This window comes from Chiloscyllium plagiosum, unplaced genomic scaffold (genome assembly GCF_037043375.1).
Source record: "Chiloscyllium plagiosum isolate Xiang-an unplaced genomic scaffold, Cpla_swu_hap1 HiC_scaffold_3, whole genome shotgun sequence".
Classification (NCBI taxonomy): domain Eukaryota; kingdom Metazoa; phylum Chordata; class Chondrichthyes; order Orectolobiformes; family Hemiscylliidae; genus Chiloscyllium; species Chiloscyllium plagiosum.
This window is the reverse complement of record NW_028270141.1, coordinates 65,019,781-65,035,933: the sequence shown is the minus strand read 5'-3', so window position 1 is coordinate 65,035,933 and position 16,153 is coordinate 65,019,781. Positions and strand designations below refer to the sequence as shown.

The 16,153-nt window shown below is 36.8% G+C and overlaps 2 protein-coding genes across 8 annotated transcripts in view; one reads left to right on the top strand and one right to left on the bottom strand.

Moving 5' to 3' along the window:
• LOC122543810 (runt-related transcription factor 2) overlaps positions 1-8,993 on the bottom strand; it is a 157,426-nt gene extending 148,433 nt beyond the window's left edge. For all 4 annotated transcript variants that reach the window (XM_087979828.1, XM_043682622.2, XM_087979835.1 and 1 more), the window contains exons 1-2: positions 8,896-8,993; positions 8,608-8,723 (exon numbers count right to left, since the gene is read on the bottom strand). In XM_087979828.1, coding sequence (XP_087835954.1) covers positions 8,608-8,665 — 58 coding nt within the window. In that variant the 5' untranslated portion in view covers positions 8,666-8,723; positions 8,896-8,993. The remainder of the gene's footprint in view (positions 1-8,607; positions 8,724-8,895) is intronic.
• supt3h (SPT3 homolog, SAGA and STAGA complex component) overlaps positions 1-16,153 on the top strand; it is a 469,942-nt gene that overhangs the window by 53,583 nt on the left and 400,206 nt on the right. The gene's annotated exons all lie outside the window — the stretch shown is intronic.

Genomic DNA, 16,153 nt, shown 5'->3' with positions numbered 1-16,153 from the left:
TCCAAACTTTGTCTAGCTATCAATTAGATCCCTCCCATTAACATACAACGGCTAAATCAGTCTATTCACAGTCTTGGCATTATATTTCATGCTGAGATGAGATTCATGTCATTACTGAGATTACCTATTTCAATCTCCATGGAAACATCTTAGCTTGGCTCATCTGCTGCGACCCTCATTTGTGTCTTTGTTACCTTTTTCCAACGTATTCCTTCTGGACTCCCTTTATAAGCAGAAAGCCCTGTTGTCCCTGTTCCATTTTGCCTATTATTCCTGTGGTCACCAAGTTCCATCAATTCTTGGACAGGCAGTGTCTTGATCTTAAAGTTAACATACTTGTTTACAGACATTTCATGACCTCATTCCTTTTTGGATCTTTTAGTCTCTCAATCCCTCTGCACTTGTATAATTCTAGTCTTTTAAGCAACCCTGATTTTAATGTCTGCATTAGTAATTGTGCCTTAATTTGCCTAGATCCTAAACTTGTGGATATCTACCCCCCTGCATCACCTTTCTTCCACTTTTTTCCTTTACCTTGCTTTCCTCCTTGAAAATGCTCCTTGACACTCATTTCTTTTACCAAACATTTGGTCATTTAACCTAATATTATCATATCCGTTTCATAATTTGGAATGCTTCTGTAAAGTTCTCTGGGGAAAGCTGAGCACATCAACATACGTCGACTGTGGCAAGGCTGCCACGACAAAACAAACTACAAATCGAAGTCAAGTAGAATTGCTGACAACAATGCATCCCTTCCTGTTGAGCTCAATGCATCGTATGCTTATTTTGAACAGAAGGTCAGTGAAATGATGCACCTGTCCTGGTATTTTTGAATGCACCTGTACGTGTAGAGTCAGATTGGCCTTCTTGAGGGTGAACCCACAGAAAGCAACTGGAGCACATGGAGTCCCTGGCTGTGCACTCAGATCCTGTCCAGACCAGCTGGCAGGAGTATTTGTAGATATCTTTAACTTCTCCTTACTACAATCTGAGGTTCCTACCTGCTTCAAAAGAAGGCCACTATCACCTCAGTGCCAAAAGAAAATTGGGCAACGTGCCTTAAAGACTATTGCTTGGTGGCTCTGACATCAGTCATTATGAAGTGCTTTGAGAGGTTAGTAATGGCACACATCAACTCCCGCCTCCTAGATTGTCTTAATCCACTACAGTTTGCTTGCTGTCATTCCAGTGTTGCTGGAAAAGCGCAGCAGGTCAGGCAGCATCCAAGGAACAGGAGAATCGACGTTTCGGGCATAAGCCCTTCACTGTAGGTCCACGATAAATACAATCTTCCTTTCCCTACATTGATCCTTGGAACTTCTGGATAATAAGGACTCCTATTTATTGACTTTAGCTCCACCTTCAGCACCTCAATTCCAACAAAACTCCTTTCCAAACTGCAAAACCTAGGAGCTGAAAATGTGTTGCTGGAAAAGCGCAGCAGGTCAGGCAGCATCCAGGGAACAGGAGAATCGATGTTTCTTCAGGGCTTATGCCCGAAACATCGATTCTCCTGTTCCCTGGATGCTGCCTGACCTGCTGCGCGTTTCCAGCAACACATTTTCAGCTCTGATCTCCAGCATCTGCAGACCTCACTCTCTCCTGCAAAACCTAGGACTCTGCTCCCCCTCTGCAACAGGATCCTCAGCTTCCTGACCCGCAGACCCTAATCAGTAAGGATAGGCAACAATATCTCCTCCACAAAAATCTTCAACATTGGTGCTCTGCAGGCTGTGTACTCAGCCCCTTACTACACTTCTTATACACTCATGATTGTGGGCCAAATTCAGCTCTAACTTCATTTACAATTTGCTGATAATACTACTGCAGTGGAATGAGTCACAAGCAAAGACAAGACCAAGTACAGGAAAGCTTAGTGGCATGGTATAAAGATAACAGTCTCTCCCTCAATAGCAGCAAAACAAAGGAACTGGTCATTGACTTCAGGAAGCAGAGTGGAGGACATGCCCCTGTCTAAATCAGTGGTGTTGAGATGGAGGTGGTTGAAAGCTTCAAATTCCCAAGAATCAACATCACTAATGATATGCCCTGGTCTATCCACATACACACTACAGTCAAGAAAGTACGTCTACGCGTCTACTTCCTCAGAAGGCTAAGGAAATTTGACATGTCCACAGTGACGCTCAAGGATTTTTCAGATGCATCACAGAAAGTGTCCAATCCGCATGCATCACAGCTTAGTATGGCAACTGCTCTGCTCAAGACTGCAAGAAATTACAGACAGTTGCGAATGCAGTCCAGTCCATCGTGAAGACCAACCTTCCTTCCATTGATTCAGTCTACATTGTCTTGGGAAAGCAGCCAACACAATCCAAGAACCCTCCTATCCTGGTTTTACTCTCTTCCACTTTCTTCCATTGGGCAAAAGATACAAATGTTTGAAAACGCTTGCCAACAGATTTATGAACAGCTTCTTCTCTGCCATTATCAGACTTCTGATCGGACCTGTCATTTATTTGAGTTGATCTTTCTGTGCACCTCCTGTGTAGCTGTAACACTATATTCTGCATTCTGTACTATTACCATGATGTACTTGAGTCAGGTATGATTTATCTGGTTAGCACACAAAACAATACTTTTCACTATCTCAGTACACGTTACAATAATTAAGCAAATCAAAAATCAAATCTGTCATATAAAGGTGCTACATAAATAAATATGGACGAGAATGGAATAGTGTAGGTTAAATGGACTTCAGATTGGTTTCACAAGTCGAAACAACATCAAGAGCTGACTGGCCTGTACTGCGCTGTAATGTTCTATGTTCTAAATATGTTATTGGCTTTTGATGGTTGTCTAATTTTTCTGATTATTCCTAACTGTAGGTTGTAAAAGAATTAACTCTTTCAGACAATCTGATGAACCCTACTAGCTAAGATTTTCTCTATAAAGTAAAATCAGGTACCTCTGCAACATTACTTGGAGGTGTCTTATGCTTTACCTGACAGTGCAAAAGTAAGAATGAAAAGGCAATATATCTTATGTGCAGTGACTGAGATAAATTTTTTTTTAAGAAATCTACCAAATGTTTATAGTATTGTTTATTCATAAATGCTGCTATAACCTTTTTGTGAGTGATAACTTTTCTTTCTCCCAATAATTGTGGGATAGAAAACCTGCATGGACTTTGATTTAGTCAGATCACAGTGGCACGGTAGTTCAGTGGTTAGCAGTGCTGTCTCACACCGCCAGGGACCCAAGTTTGATTCCACCCTCTGGTGACTGTCTGTGTGGAATTTGCTCATTCTCCCTGTGTCTGCTTGGGTTTCCTCCAGGTGCCATGGTTTCCTCCTACAGTCCAAGGATGTGCAGGTTATGTATAGCCATGCTAAATTGCCCCATAGTGTCCAGGGATGTGCAGGCTCGGTAGGCTTGCCATAAGAAATGTAGGGATACAGGATAGGGTAGGAGGTGTGGATCTATGTAGCATGCTCTTTGGAGGGATGGTGTGAACTTGATGTTTCCACATTGTAGGGATTCTTGAATTAAAGCTGTTTGCCTGCAATCATGTATGAAGTGGCAGCTATGAAAGTAAAATCATTGCGAAGTGCATTGATTGTTCTATTACAAAAGATGTCCTAGGTATACAGCAAGAGAGATTGTGATAGAACTTAAATCTTTTTGTTTGTAGTGATTATAGCAATTCACTTGATTATATTATATTCTTTGTGATATTAATGTTTTTGAAGTGCATGTGTGATCCAGTTTTGCCTGTAAAGTGATACATGAAATCATTCCATTTACATTTTTTGAAATAAAATCCCCATAATGTTGAGTTATCGGAATTTTTGTAGTTTGCGAAGTAGAAAGTTTTGGCTACCTTGAGGTTAACTGCTGAGTAAGTTCTAAACTATACTAATTGTACATTTTCCCCAGAAAGGTTCTTTTAAATTTGATGTGTGATCTGTCTGTAATTGCATTGTTGTGTGTTATACACTGTATTCAGCCTTTCCTTCCATTAAATGGTTATTGGTTGATATGTTGGCTTCTCTGAAAATAGGCTATTTGTGGCTTGGGTCCATTGGATATGAATTGTAAATGTGACGCTGAGTGGAAAGTTAATTTTGAAATTTGTTAATAAAGTTTTATAACCCACCTGGGTGAGAAATAAGTGTATTATTGAAACTAGAACAAAATTTTGCATCTGTTTCAATAGGTAACTACTTACAGTATTTTTCTGGAAGCAGAATAATGAAACTTCTATCTGAACTTGGCATTATCTTAAGGGTAAATGTTTGCTTAAATGGAATTAAGATTACTTTCAAGTTAACATTTCAGTAACATAAGCACTTGAAGAATAAAAATCTGAGAGAACTGTTAGAGTTGAGGATTGAGACTCTCAGGATAACTAGTACAGGAGAACTGTTAATTAATTTCTCTCTCAAGCATTATTCTGTGCCTTACACAGTTCAGAATGTCATTCACAGTGATTGAATCAAATGGGTCCATCTTTTTGGGTTTAAGACATTACAATGCTCTGGAATGTGGAAAATATGTTTGAAAGCGAAAATTTATTAAAGAAGGCGCCTTTAGAATTTTCATCACAAAATTTCAGCTTTTTTAAAAGTAGGGAGATTTTCAGAACATTTGGTCAATATTTATACCTGAACAAACATGACTAAAACAAGAGACCCCAACAATTTATCACCTAGCTCTTTAAGAAAGAAGAGTTTATAAGTTTATACAGTTTATAACTATAGTTATATTTGCTGCAACACTTTCCTTTGATGTGGCAATGAATATACTACTATAAGTACTGAATTATCTATAAAGTACTCTGGGATGTTTGAGGTTATGAAAGCTGGGATATTAGTGTGAATACCTTTTCCTTCCTTTCCAACAGAATTTATTGCAAAATGATTTTAAAAAATGTTAGAGGTCACCACACATAGGATACATTTTGTTTCAGACTAACTGATGTGTTCAATTATGAGTTTTATTTAATTGGCTGTGGAGTTTACACAAACAAGATGTCTAGTTTGATAACAAGATCTTTTCTTCCTCACTTTTATATAAAGTTGTAACATGCAGCATTGAGTACTGGATATATTTTGCATTTTTATAAATTCAGTTTCAAAATTAAATACATTTCAATGACAGACTTGAAGAATTTGAATTAGTTACACATTAAAGAACTCTGACTTGTAAATGTGCTTTAAATTATATTTAATATGGTCCCTGGTAAACATTGGAGGTGGTGAAAGGGCTAAATAATTATACATACAGTGCCTGGATGGTTCCACTTATGGGATTGACACTGCCTTTGAATTTTAACAAAAGGTTTTGTATTCTGTCTGTCTCTAATTTCAATTTGAAAATAGTAGACAAACTTTGCTTTTCAGAACATCAGTCTGAAAAATGAATAATTATGTGCCTTTAATCATGTAAAGAGCAGTGCAAAACTAATATTGTGATGAGTGTTATCTGTGTCTCCACATGCGCTTAGTTTACTTAATTCTTCACTCTTTCACTATACTCTTAGAAAAAGTGCTTTAAGTTTCAGACACGTTTTTGTACTGCTAATTTAGCATACTGAAATGCAATGCACTTTCCATAACTACTAGAAACGAAGGCTTGAAAATTATCCCAGTGTAATCATTTTGTATATTGCATGTTTTGTTAGTGAATAATTCTCTTCTGAGGAGCATTTTTAAAATGTAAGCTATATATGCATCATTGTATACAGAATTTATTCCGAAGTAAAGGGAGTGTTTGAAATATTGGATTTTCATTGCTGTATTGTATTAATAAAGTTAGAACCTTCAGGTTCAGTAAGTTAAAATGTGCAGTCTTATTGTAACTCATTTGTTGTTTCGGGTACTGGGCAGAGTTAACATGGATTCAGCTATTAAAATTCTAGCCAGCACTTACTCGAGATCAAGGTTAATTATCATCAATTTTAACAAAATCTTGTGTTAGTATGTTTGTGAATTTAATTTATTAATAAACTGTTGGCAGTGTGCTACTGTTTTATTAAATAATATAATTTCACGCCCAAGTGTTTCATACGTATTGCCTGATTCGTCAAATAAGTTATTTGTTTCAAATTTTAGTTCTTTATCCTATATGATCTTAACAGAAATTACAGATTATCTCAGGTGAGTACTCTACAGGGGGATGGGAGTGTAAATATTGTAGGACATCTTTTGATGGTTCTGCAAGAAGATAAGTAAAAACTTTGCTCGGGAACAAGAAATATTTTTTATCGTAACATTCAAAATCATTTAATATCCAGCTTGTAATTTACAGTGTCTTCATCTCGAAGGAATAGTGGAGAACTAACATTTAAGGCTTGCTGTGTATTTATAATTTAATTTTAAATTATAGAATAAATAATTGATACTCTATGCATTAAGCATATTTAGAATTTGACTTCAAGCAGGAAATAATACATTTCTGTGAAGCTACTATGTAAACCTATTTTTCAAAATTACAAGTTTTTACTTTAGCTGGATCCAAGAAACAAGCCTTTCCAACTGTTGTTTGGAAGTTCTAGTTAAATAGAATATTCACAGCTGTAAACCAGCATTATCTGTTGTCGACCTTTAAATAATGTGGCCCAGCTACTCAGCGGATGTTATTCCCAGTGACTTACAAAAACAGTTTATAATTCTGTGAAGATTTGGCACCTGTTTTATAACAAATGCTTCCTTTTTCTTTAATTTTCCTTTAGCGCTCAACTGGACTGAATTTATTTTTGGATCCACTACTTTGTTAGTAATACCAAATATAACTCTGAGCTATGTTAATTACAATATATCGAGCAACTGACCAGGACTTACATTTTAATTGTGCACTCTTTGTAGAATATGGCAGGAAGGATAAAAGTTGCTGCAGTGCTTAATTATGCAATAACCTGACATTGTATAGGGATGTATGACTGTGAAGTCAGTAAAGAGGCATAGAAGAAAAGAAGGAACTATCTTGGCATTGTCTGTAATTAGTCATTTAGTTGATTCACAAACTGGATTTCTCCTTGACATGTTATCTTAGTTATAGTAAACAATGTGCTTGTGATATTTTACCACCTGTCTTTGTTAGTTGGAATTTCTCTGCTTTGGAAAATCAGACTATGAATGCACAAGTATGAAGTAGAAGTAATACTTGAGATTTTTTAAAAAAATGTATTGCAATGCATGTAAGTCCTCAGTTGTGAGATGAAAAGTTCAACAGATCACTTGTAAAATATGAACAATAAATCAGTTTTGTCACTTTGTGATTTATTTTTACAATAACACATTGGCTTATTATGAAATTTAAATTATTTCTTGATGTTCCAGAAAATTTTCTTGTTCTCTGAAAATTGTAAAATCTGAAATCTCAATGTGATTACTTATGTGAAGCAGAAGAATAACCTAATACCTGCAGGAAGTTGAAAACAACACCATAGATTCTTTTGATGTGATTGTATGTTGTCTCTTAGGAAAATTCTATAAAATGTTTCTATTTTTGATTTTTTTTAAAGCAAGAGTCTTGACATTCCACTAATTTTATTCATTTACTGTTGGTGCTTTTTAATCACTATCAGTTTGATGTGGTTAGTGCAGATAAATTGCATTCATTTTAATTAAAAGTGATTCTATATTGCTTCCCACAAGAGCTCCCATTTATTGTTAAGATATGTCAAGGATTTAAACATCTGGGCATACTTTTTGAAGAGTGAAGATTAGAGTGGTGCTGGAAAAGCACAGCAGGTCAGGCAGCATCCGAGGAGCAGGAAAATCGACGTTTCGGGCAAATGCGCTTCATCAGGGCCATACATTTTGAAGACATTGGTTATTTACTTTTAATCATGTCAGTTGATGTTGTGATTACATATAGTTGTAGGCGTGCAAAACATGCTACTAGTTATAAAATTAAGTTCAATTATTTTACAAATATTCTAAACTCTTTAGTAGTCAGTGAGTACAGTGTCCTCCCTGTTAAGGGTTGGCAGGTATATTCTATTTTAAGCAGTAAAACCAGGTCAGCCACATACTCACAAATCCATAATAAAAATATCAAAAAAACTTCTGTATGCTTCCTATACAAAGTAGTAATCAATATAATGTGTTGCTGTGATTGAATGAACTTATTTATAAATAGTTTTATCCTTATCATCCTCATTCTCTTTTGTAATACAAAGTTAAAACTAAAATATTATTATCTACATGTTTTATAGACCATCTTCAATTTGTTTGTAATATGTTCTGTTTCTTTATCCCGAAAGAAATGTACACCACAGAAATGTTGGATGGGAAAAGATAGGTTATAGTCCTCTAGTGACAAATAGGCATTATCTAATTTCCACAAAGCATTTTTCATACTTTTAATTTTAAATCATCTTGTTCTACATCTAAATGTGAAGAAACCAAAAACCTTACTATTTGGAATAAATTTGCTTTTATTGAGTTTTAAAAATATCCAGTCAGTTTCATAACTGCTTTATTTTTCAGTTGCCTCACTTTTACTGCATAAGTAAGCTTGTGAAGCAAAGTTTAGTATTAATCAGCAAATTAGTAGGTTATATAAGCATGTACAAAATGGAAATATTTATAGTAAAATTCCATTTCTAATGTAAGGGAATATACGATTTGTACTTACCCCAGAAGAAATTTTGCTGACATGATGTGACTGAACTGAACAGGCTGTTAGATGCCATACTACTACTTTCAAATATACTTTTTGCTTGTGGTTTTGGTGTCCCTCGAAGTCTTAAACTGAAAATATAACCATTGCAGAGAAGTTTAAGAGCTTGCCAGCGGTGCTTAGGTGAGCTGTTTGATGTCATTTACTTGTTGGCCACAAAATAACATGCAACATGCAAATAAGACAAATAAACATTTGATGGGCAAGTAGTTACTGTAAAGGCTGTGGTTAGCAGGCACTTACTGACAGAGTTGGTCTTGGTGGCTGGTAGTGACCTGCGGAGATTAACCATTTAGAACCAGAAGTTCTCTTGTCGTTCTGGAGAGAAAGTTGCACCGCACTTGTGGTTCTGTGGTTGTTTGTGAGGCGAATGAAGCATTCACACAATCCAAAAAGCATAAGCTTTAAACTCTTCATGTACTCTTACTGGAGAAGCTGAATCACATGGCTTGTGACATCATGATATACAAAGCAAAGTGGGACAGCCTATCCTTGTGGATTTTCGACAAAAGACTTGTGGTGGACTCTTCCTGGCATAAAGAAGGACCAGCTTTAAGTTATATGACTCATGGGGATTTAGACAGCATTACAAATGCAGTGAAGGGAGAAAAAGAACAAACTCATCTACAGATGAAGCATATGGGCAGCAGGAATGACTTGCAGTGCTCAGTTTAATCTTACCAATGCAATGTCATTTCAAACATAACTTGCTGACAGATGTTATGTGAAGTTCTTTAGATTGGTGATGACTTAACAGTTAATCAGTGCATTTGTCTATTGTTGAGACAGTCTTATTTATTTGTTTCTTTTCGGAGTGATATTTTTCATCACCAACCTTGTTCTACACACCCCCACTCCCTAAATCCTTGTTAACATCATGCTGCTCCTTTTTGAAAGAATGTCACCAATGCTACGTCTGGTTACCAGAAGGTTATTTGTGTATTCTGTACTGTAACTTCATCTTGTCAAACTACAAGACTTAGTGCGTATTATGTTTTCGGTTGCTGTCTGGGATCTTAGTTTTGAATAAAAAATGTAGTAAATTACTTATTTCAGTTAAATGTTACAGAATTTTTAATTCATCAATTATTTGAATTGGTCAGCATACTTTATTGCATATCAATTAAGCAAATAAAATATCTTTCTATTTAAAGTATTAGAGAAGCGTTTGTCACCAAATTCCCATGTAAGGTTCTTTAATAAATTTTCCACATACTCATACATATTAATGTGATCTTCAAGATTATTACTGTCCTGTCTTTAAAATTTACTAGTTGAGGAATTATCAAATAATTTGAAGTCTAAACGATGTCAGTAATAGTATACCATTGTAACTGGTTGTAGATTTTGGTTTACTTTTTGGATTTATATTTTGATTGGCAGGATCACATAATAAAAGGCACATGAGGTCAAGATGCTCGGTACAAGTTGTTTAGGATACTTTATAAAAAAAACTTTTCTTTCCCCATGTACTCCATTAATTTTGCAGAAAGACTGATGTCTAAGTTTCACATTTTGCTCTCACAAGGGATTTTAAACTTAGCCACACTGAAGTAAATCAGTTTGAACTGCAGACCTCGAAACCAAAAACACATTGAAATCAATCTTTAGAAATTCTCTGCGAAGGTAAATTTAAAAGTAAATTCAAATTCAGTTGTGGTACAGTATTATAGGTCAGAGTTAGAAATAATTTCATGTTAAGTCTATTTAATTGTAAAACAAGAATTTTCTCATCTGTAATGCAAAAAAGGTATTCAAAGTTTCTGCTCATAGTCCTAAGTATTCTTAGAGAAAATGGATGAAAATAGTTACTCTTAGATAAAATACACAAATCTGTAGCAGTGATTTGGGTCACAATGTGAGAGTTATGTTGGCTCTGTCGCAAGTGGTTTACTAATCTCGTCATTTCTTGACATGTTGCATATTTGAGAGATTTTGAATTATCTTAAACCAGCAACATTGATTAGTTTTGATGAATTATTATTGCAGATGTCATTGTAGAAGCTGTTGAGTTATCCCAGATTCCAAGATGATAAAGATTCAGCAATGGTTTATTGGAGAGACTCAAACTGTAAACCTTTCATAATTTTACAACAGATTTTCTGTGACATTGTAACATCTACAATGAAAGTTATAATTGTTTGCCATTAGAATGTATTCTGTTAGTGTTTTGGAAAGATCAAACGAGAGACAGCTTTAATTATGTGCCTGTTGTTGCCACTATCCAATTGTATTTGGTGTAGAGCTGAACTGTAGAGCTAAAAGCAAGCAATTTAATTTGTTTGTAGTTCGTCAACAGTTGGAGATATTTTTACGATTCAATACAGATGTCCTCTTTTGGCATTGTAACGTGGATATCAGCAGCACTGATCTGTTTAAGGATGCAGGACTTTGTTTCAGTTCCACATTTGACAAGGTATTGCTGCATTGTTAGTTGCCTGTCTTCATACTTAACAATTGATTTTTGTATTAATTTGCTTTAGGGTTCTGTATTCTACGAAGAACAGCACAGCTAAATTTATATTTTGACTTCCATCCATCTTCTGTAGCAGGAAAGAATATGGGTTTCTTCACTATTTGATAAATGAGAGTTTTGAGACAATGAAATATAGTTTTAGGTATGATTGTTATTGGATTATATCTATGCATTGTAATCATCATTTAGTTAAAAACTCTTAATTGCTTAATATAAAATTATTCAACTTACTTTACCTTTTTAAATCATAGCCCAGAATTTATATTCAGCAACTGATCTTGTTGAATGTTTTCTATAAATATTTTAAAGGGACCTAGAGCATCAATTTCTCTATTAAGCAGGTTAAGAAGCCAATCAGGTTGAACATTTCTGAGAGCGCGAATTGAGAAGTAAAATCACATATTATAATTTACTTCTCACTGTGTCTATTCATATAAAAGTCAAACTTATGATCAGTATTTTTCAGATAAAATATTTCTGTGAATGTCAGCTTTTACATGGATAATGTTCTTGAGCCACTTACTTTAAACTAAAATGCATCCACCCTGCATGCATGACATTGCTATCAAAAGAATCCACAAGGTAATGTGGAAAATGGTGCCCACATCAACCTTTATTCTCTCTCTCAATACATGGGTATTTATGTAAGTATTATATGCCCCTATTGATTTGATTTGATTTGATTTGATTTATTTTTGTCGCATGATCTGAATTACAGTGAAAAGTATTGTTTTGTGTGCTAACCAGACAGGTTATACTTTACATAAGTACACCAGGGTAATAGAATAGAATAGGAGAAAATGAGGACTGCAGATGCTGGAGATCAGAGCTGAAAATGTGTTGCTGGAAAGGCGCAGCAGGTCAGGCAGCATCCAAGGAGCAGGAGAATCGATGTTTCGGGCATGAGCCCTTCTTCAGTAATGAGGAAGATGTGCCAAGCAGGCTAAGATAAAAGGTAGGGAGGAGGGATTTGGGGGAGGGGTGTTGGAAATGCGATAGGTGGAAGGAGGTAAAGGTGAAGGTGATAGGCTGGAGTGGGGGTGGGGGGCGGAGAGGTCAGGAAGAAGATTGCAGGTTAGGAAGGTGGTGCTGAGTTCGAGGGTTGGGACTGAGACAAGGTGGGGGGAGAGGAAATGAGGAAACTGGAGAAATCTGAGTTCATCCCTTGTGGTTGGAGGGTTCCTAGGCGAAAGATGAGGTGCTCTTCCTCCAGCCATCGTGTTGCTATGGTCTGGCGTATGGTCTGGAATAGAATACAAAATCTACAGTTACAGCTATACAGAAAATGCAGAGATGTTCAACTCTAATAAATGAGAGGTCCAATCATAAGTCTGGTATCAACAGGGAGGAAGCTGTTCTTAAATCTGTTGGTATGTGTTTCAAACCTTTTTCTGGTGGAAAAGGTGGAAGGGATTATAACCAGGATGGGAGAGGTCTTTAATTATGTTGGCTGCTTTCCCGAGGCAGTGGGAAGTGTTCACAGAGTCAATTAAAAGAAGGCTGGTTTCTGTGATAGACTGGGCTGCATTCACAATTATGTGTAATTTCTTTCTGCCTTGGACAGAGCAGTTGTCATACCAAACAGAGATGCATCCAGATAGGATGCTTTCTACTGTGTATCTCTTAAAAATTAGTTGGCGTCATTGTGGATATGTTGAATATCCTTAGCCTTCTGAGGAAGTAGAGGTGTTGATGTGCTTTCTTAACTGTAGCATTGACATGGATGGACCAGGATAGATCAGTGATAGTTACTCCGAGGATCTTGATGCTCTTGGCCACCTCCACCTTAACACCATTGATACAGACAAGGGCATGTCCTCCAGTCTGCTTCCTGACAACAATGACCAGCTCCTTTGTTTTGTTGGCATTGAGGGAGAGATTGTTGTCTTCCATGTCTCTTTGTCTTCCTCGATCTGTGTCTGATGCCTCCACCATTCCCTACATCCCAGGAGTGGCAGTTATGGTGTTGGCTGGACCTAGGATGTCAGTGTTGTTTACAGAAGGACTGCACATTGATTTTCTCAGTTTTGGTGCAGAGAGATTGTACACAAGCCTGATTGGCAAACCCTCTGAAAAGCAAATACTCAAGACAAACCTGTATATTGTGGAATCTGGACCCTACATCCAGTTTCCATGTGAAATATTTATTACTCTTCTTTGATCAGTTAGTTTCTTGCCTCAAAAATCAAATTTGATCTGAACACTTCCTTTATTAATTGACTCGTGGGAACTGGTGAAAGTATCTTCAAGATAATTATTATTTAATGCATAATGTGTTAGGGTTTTTGAAATGACTGTGGTGACCATACTTGGTTCTGAAATCTTTTGTTTTTGATCCCTAAAAACATTTAGTTGTCTTGTAGATCAAATATACAACAAATTATTTTCACCAAAAATCATGTGGCTGTTTAGTTATGATGACTTGGACATGGATTAAAAATTCAGTTAATTCTCAATTAACAAATTAACATTTGAAATGCTTTTTGTGCTCTAAATAGTGCTGTACATAAAATGTTAACATTTGTGTTGAATTGCATCTGCAGTACTGCAACAGTGCACCCTATGGATGATCAGGGTATTTCTAATATCAGCTTCTGAATTTTTGCTTTTAACTGTGCATGTGTAGATATCGAAGTTAGTGTCAGTTTCACAATAATGATGGTGTCTTGCCATCATCAGTCACAAATTCTGAGCAAAATTGTCTTGTTTTTATTACGTGTCTTGTGGTGTCCCATTGTTATAACTAATTACCAACTAATATTAAAATATTTCCTAAAACAATTCTGATCAGGAGGAAGTATATTTATGCTACTAAAGGTGATGTGGGTTATCATAGTCATTGTATGCAGTTAAGCTCCCAACATGTTGTCCCTTAAGCCAGACAGATGAGAAGATTTTCATTTATGTAATACCAAACATAGAAAAATGCCCAAATAGATTCACTGAGGGGAGGCGAAGGCCAAGTGGATTATCATTGGACTGCTAGTTTAGAGACTCTGGTTATGTTCTGGGACCTGGGTTTTAATCCTGGCCATGACAGTTGGTGGAATTTGTATTTAATAAATATCTGGAATTAAAATTCTGATGACCATGAATCCTTTGTCGACCATTGGAAAAACCCAACTGGCTCACTAATGTCCTTTAGGGAAGGAAACTTCCATCCTTACCTGGTCTGGCTTACATTTGACTCTAGACCACATTTATCTGCATTCTGGCTAATTAGGAATGGGCAATAAATGCTGCTCTAGCCAGCAACGCCCTCATCGAACAAATAAAATCACAATCTAGATGTATAATGAAACAAACATTTGGAGGACTCATCAAAAGATTAACATTTGAAATGCTTTTCAAAAGAACTAGTCTTCATGAAAGAATCTTAAAGGATATGAAGAAGTTGCAAGTTAGAAGGATTTGTGCAGCAAATCCTAATATTTTAGAACTTTGCTGGTCAAACGCATAATGGCCAGTCGTTGGCATGCAGAGATGTGGGGAAGGGTAGGAATAAATTATTGCAGCTGCTGGAATCTGCACTGAAAACAACAACTGCTGGAGATCACAGCAGGTCAGACAGTATCCATAGAGAAAGAGCAAGCTAATGTTTCGAATCTAGATGACTCTTTATCAAGGAGATTATATTCACAAATATCTGACTGGCAAAGCCTGAGCCTCCCCTCTGAAAAGCGAAAACTGAAGAGATAAACCTGTGCAGTGTGGAATTTGGACCCTACATCCTGTTTCCATGTGCAACATTTATTACTCTTCTCAGATCAGTTAGTTCCTTGCCTCAAAAATCAAATCGATTGCCAAGTGGGAACTGGTGGAAGTACCTTCAGGATAATTATTATTTAATGCATATTAAGTCAGGATTTTTCTTATGATTGTGGGGAAGGATTGTTGGACTTGGGGATTGTTTAATTGAAGGAGGTCTCAGAGATAAGGGAGTGAGGCCACAAAGGAGTTTAAATAAAGGATGAAAATTTTAAGTTGGAGGCATTGGAGATGGTCCAGCAAATTTTATAGACTTGTAAAGATGAGTGAGCAGGTCTTGATATGGATAGAATGCAAAGAACAGTTTGCGGGTAAGATAATGCATTATACATTGAGGACAGAAGGCTGTCCTAATTAGTCAATTTTGAATGAAAGATTCAGCAGTAGGCAGGCTATTCTGGATAAAGTTAAAAATCACACAACACCTGGTTATAGTCCAACAGGTTTAATTGGAAGCACACTAGCTTTCAGAACGTCACTCCTTCATCAGGTGGTAGTGGAGGGCTCAATCCTAACACACAGAATTTATAGCAAAAATTTACAGTGTGATGTCACTGAAATTATACATTGAAAAATTGATTGTCTGTTAAGCCTTTCATTTGTTAGAATACCGTGATAGTTTCATTTCTTTCATGTGTAAATCACCAAACCTTTTTTTTAAAAAGTTGCATTCTCGGGTTAGCTGTTAACAATGGTGATAGCTAGACAATATGTTGAAAGTGTTGACCCCCTGTGTTCTCTGTCTATGCCATGATGTTTAGATTGATTCTAATCTAAAAAGTGAGAAAACGGAGTTTTACATGAATGCATGCAATTTTTGAGCAAAGTACAATGTAACCCTGAAAGTACAAATTCACCCCACAAAATATATGTGTGCATGTGGGTCTTTGTCTGTCTGTGTGTGTGTGTGTGTGTGTGTCTGTCTGGGTTCGGGGTTGTGACTGTGAGTATGTGTGTGTGTGTAATGAGTGCAGGGTGTCTTAAGTCTGTGAGGGGGTGTGTGTGTCTGCAAGGGTGTGTGGGGGTGTGGGCGGCACGGTGGCACAGTGGTTAGCACTGCTGCCTCACAGCGCCTGAGACCCGGGTTCAATTCCCGCCTCAGGCGACTGACTGTGTGGAGTTTGCATGTTCTCCCCGTGTCTGCGTGGGTTTCCTCCGGGTGCTCCGGTTTCCTCCCACAGTCCAAAAGATGTGCAGGGTCAGGTGAATTGGCCATGCTAAATTGCCCGTAGTGTTAGGTAATGGGTAAATGTAGGG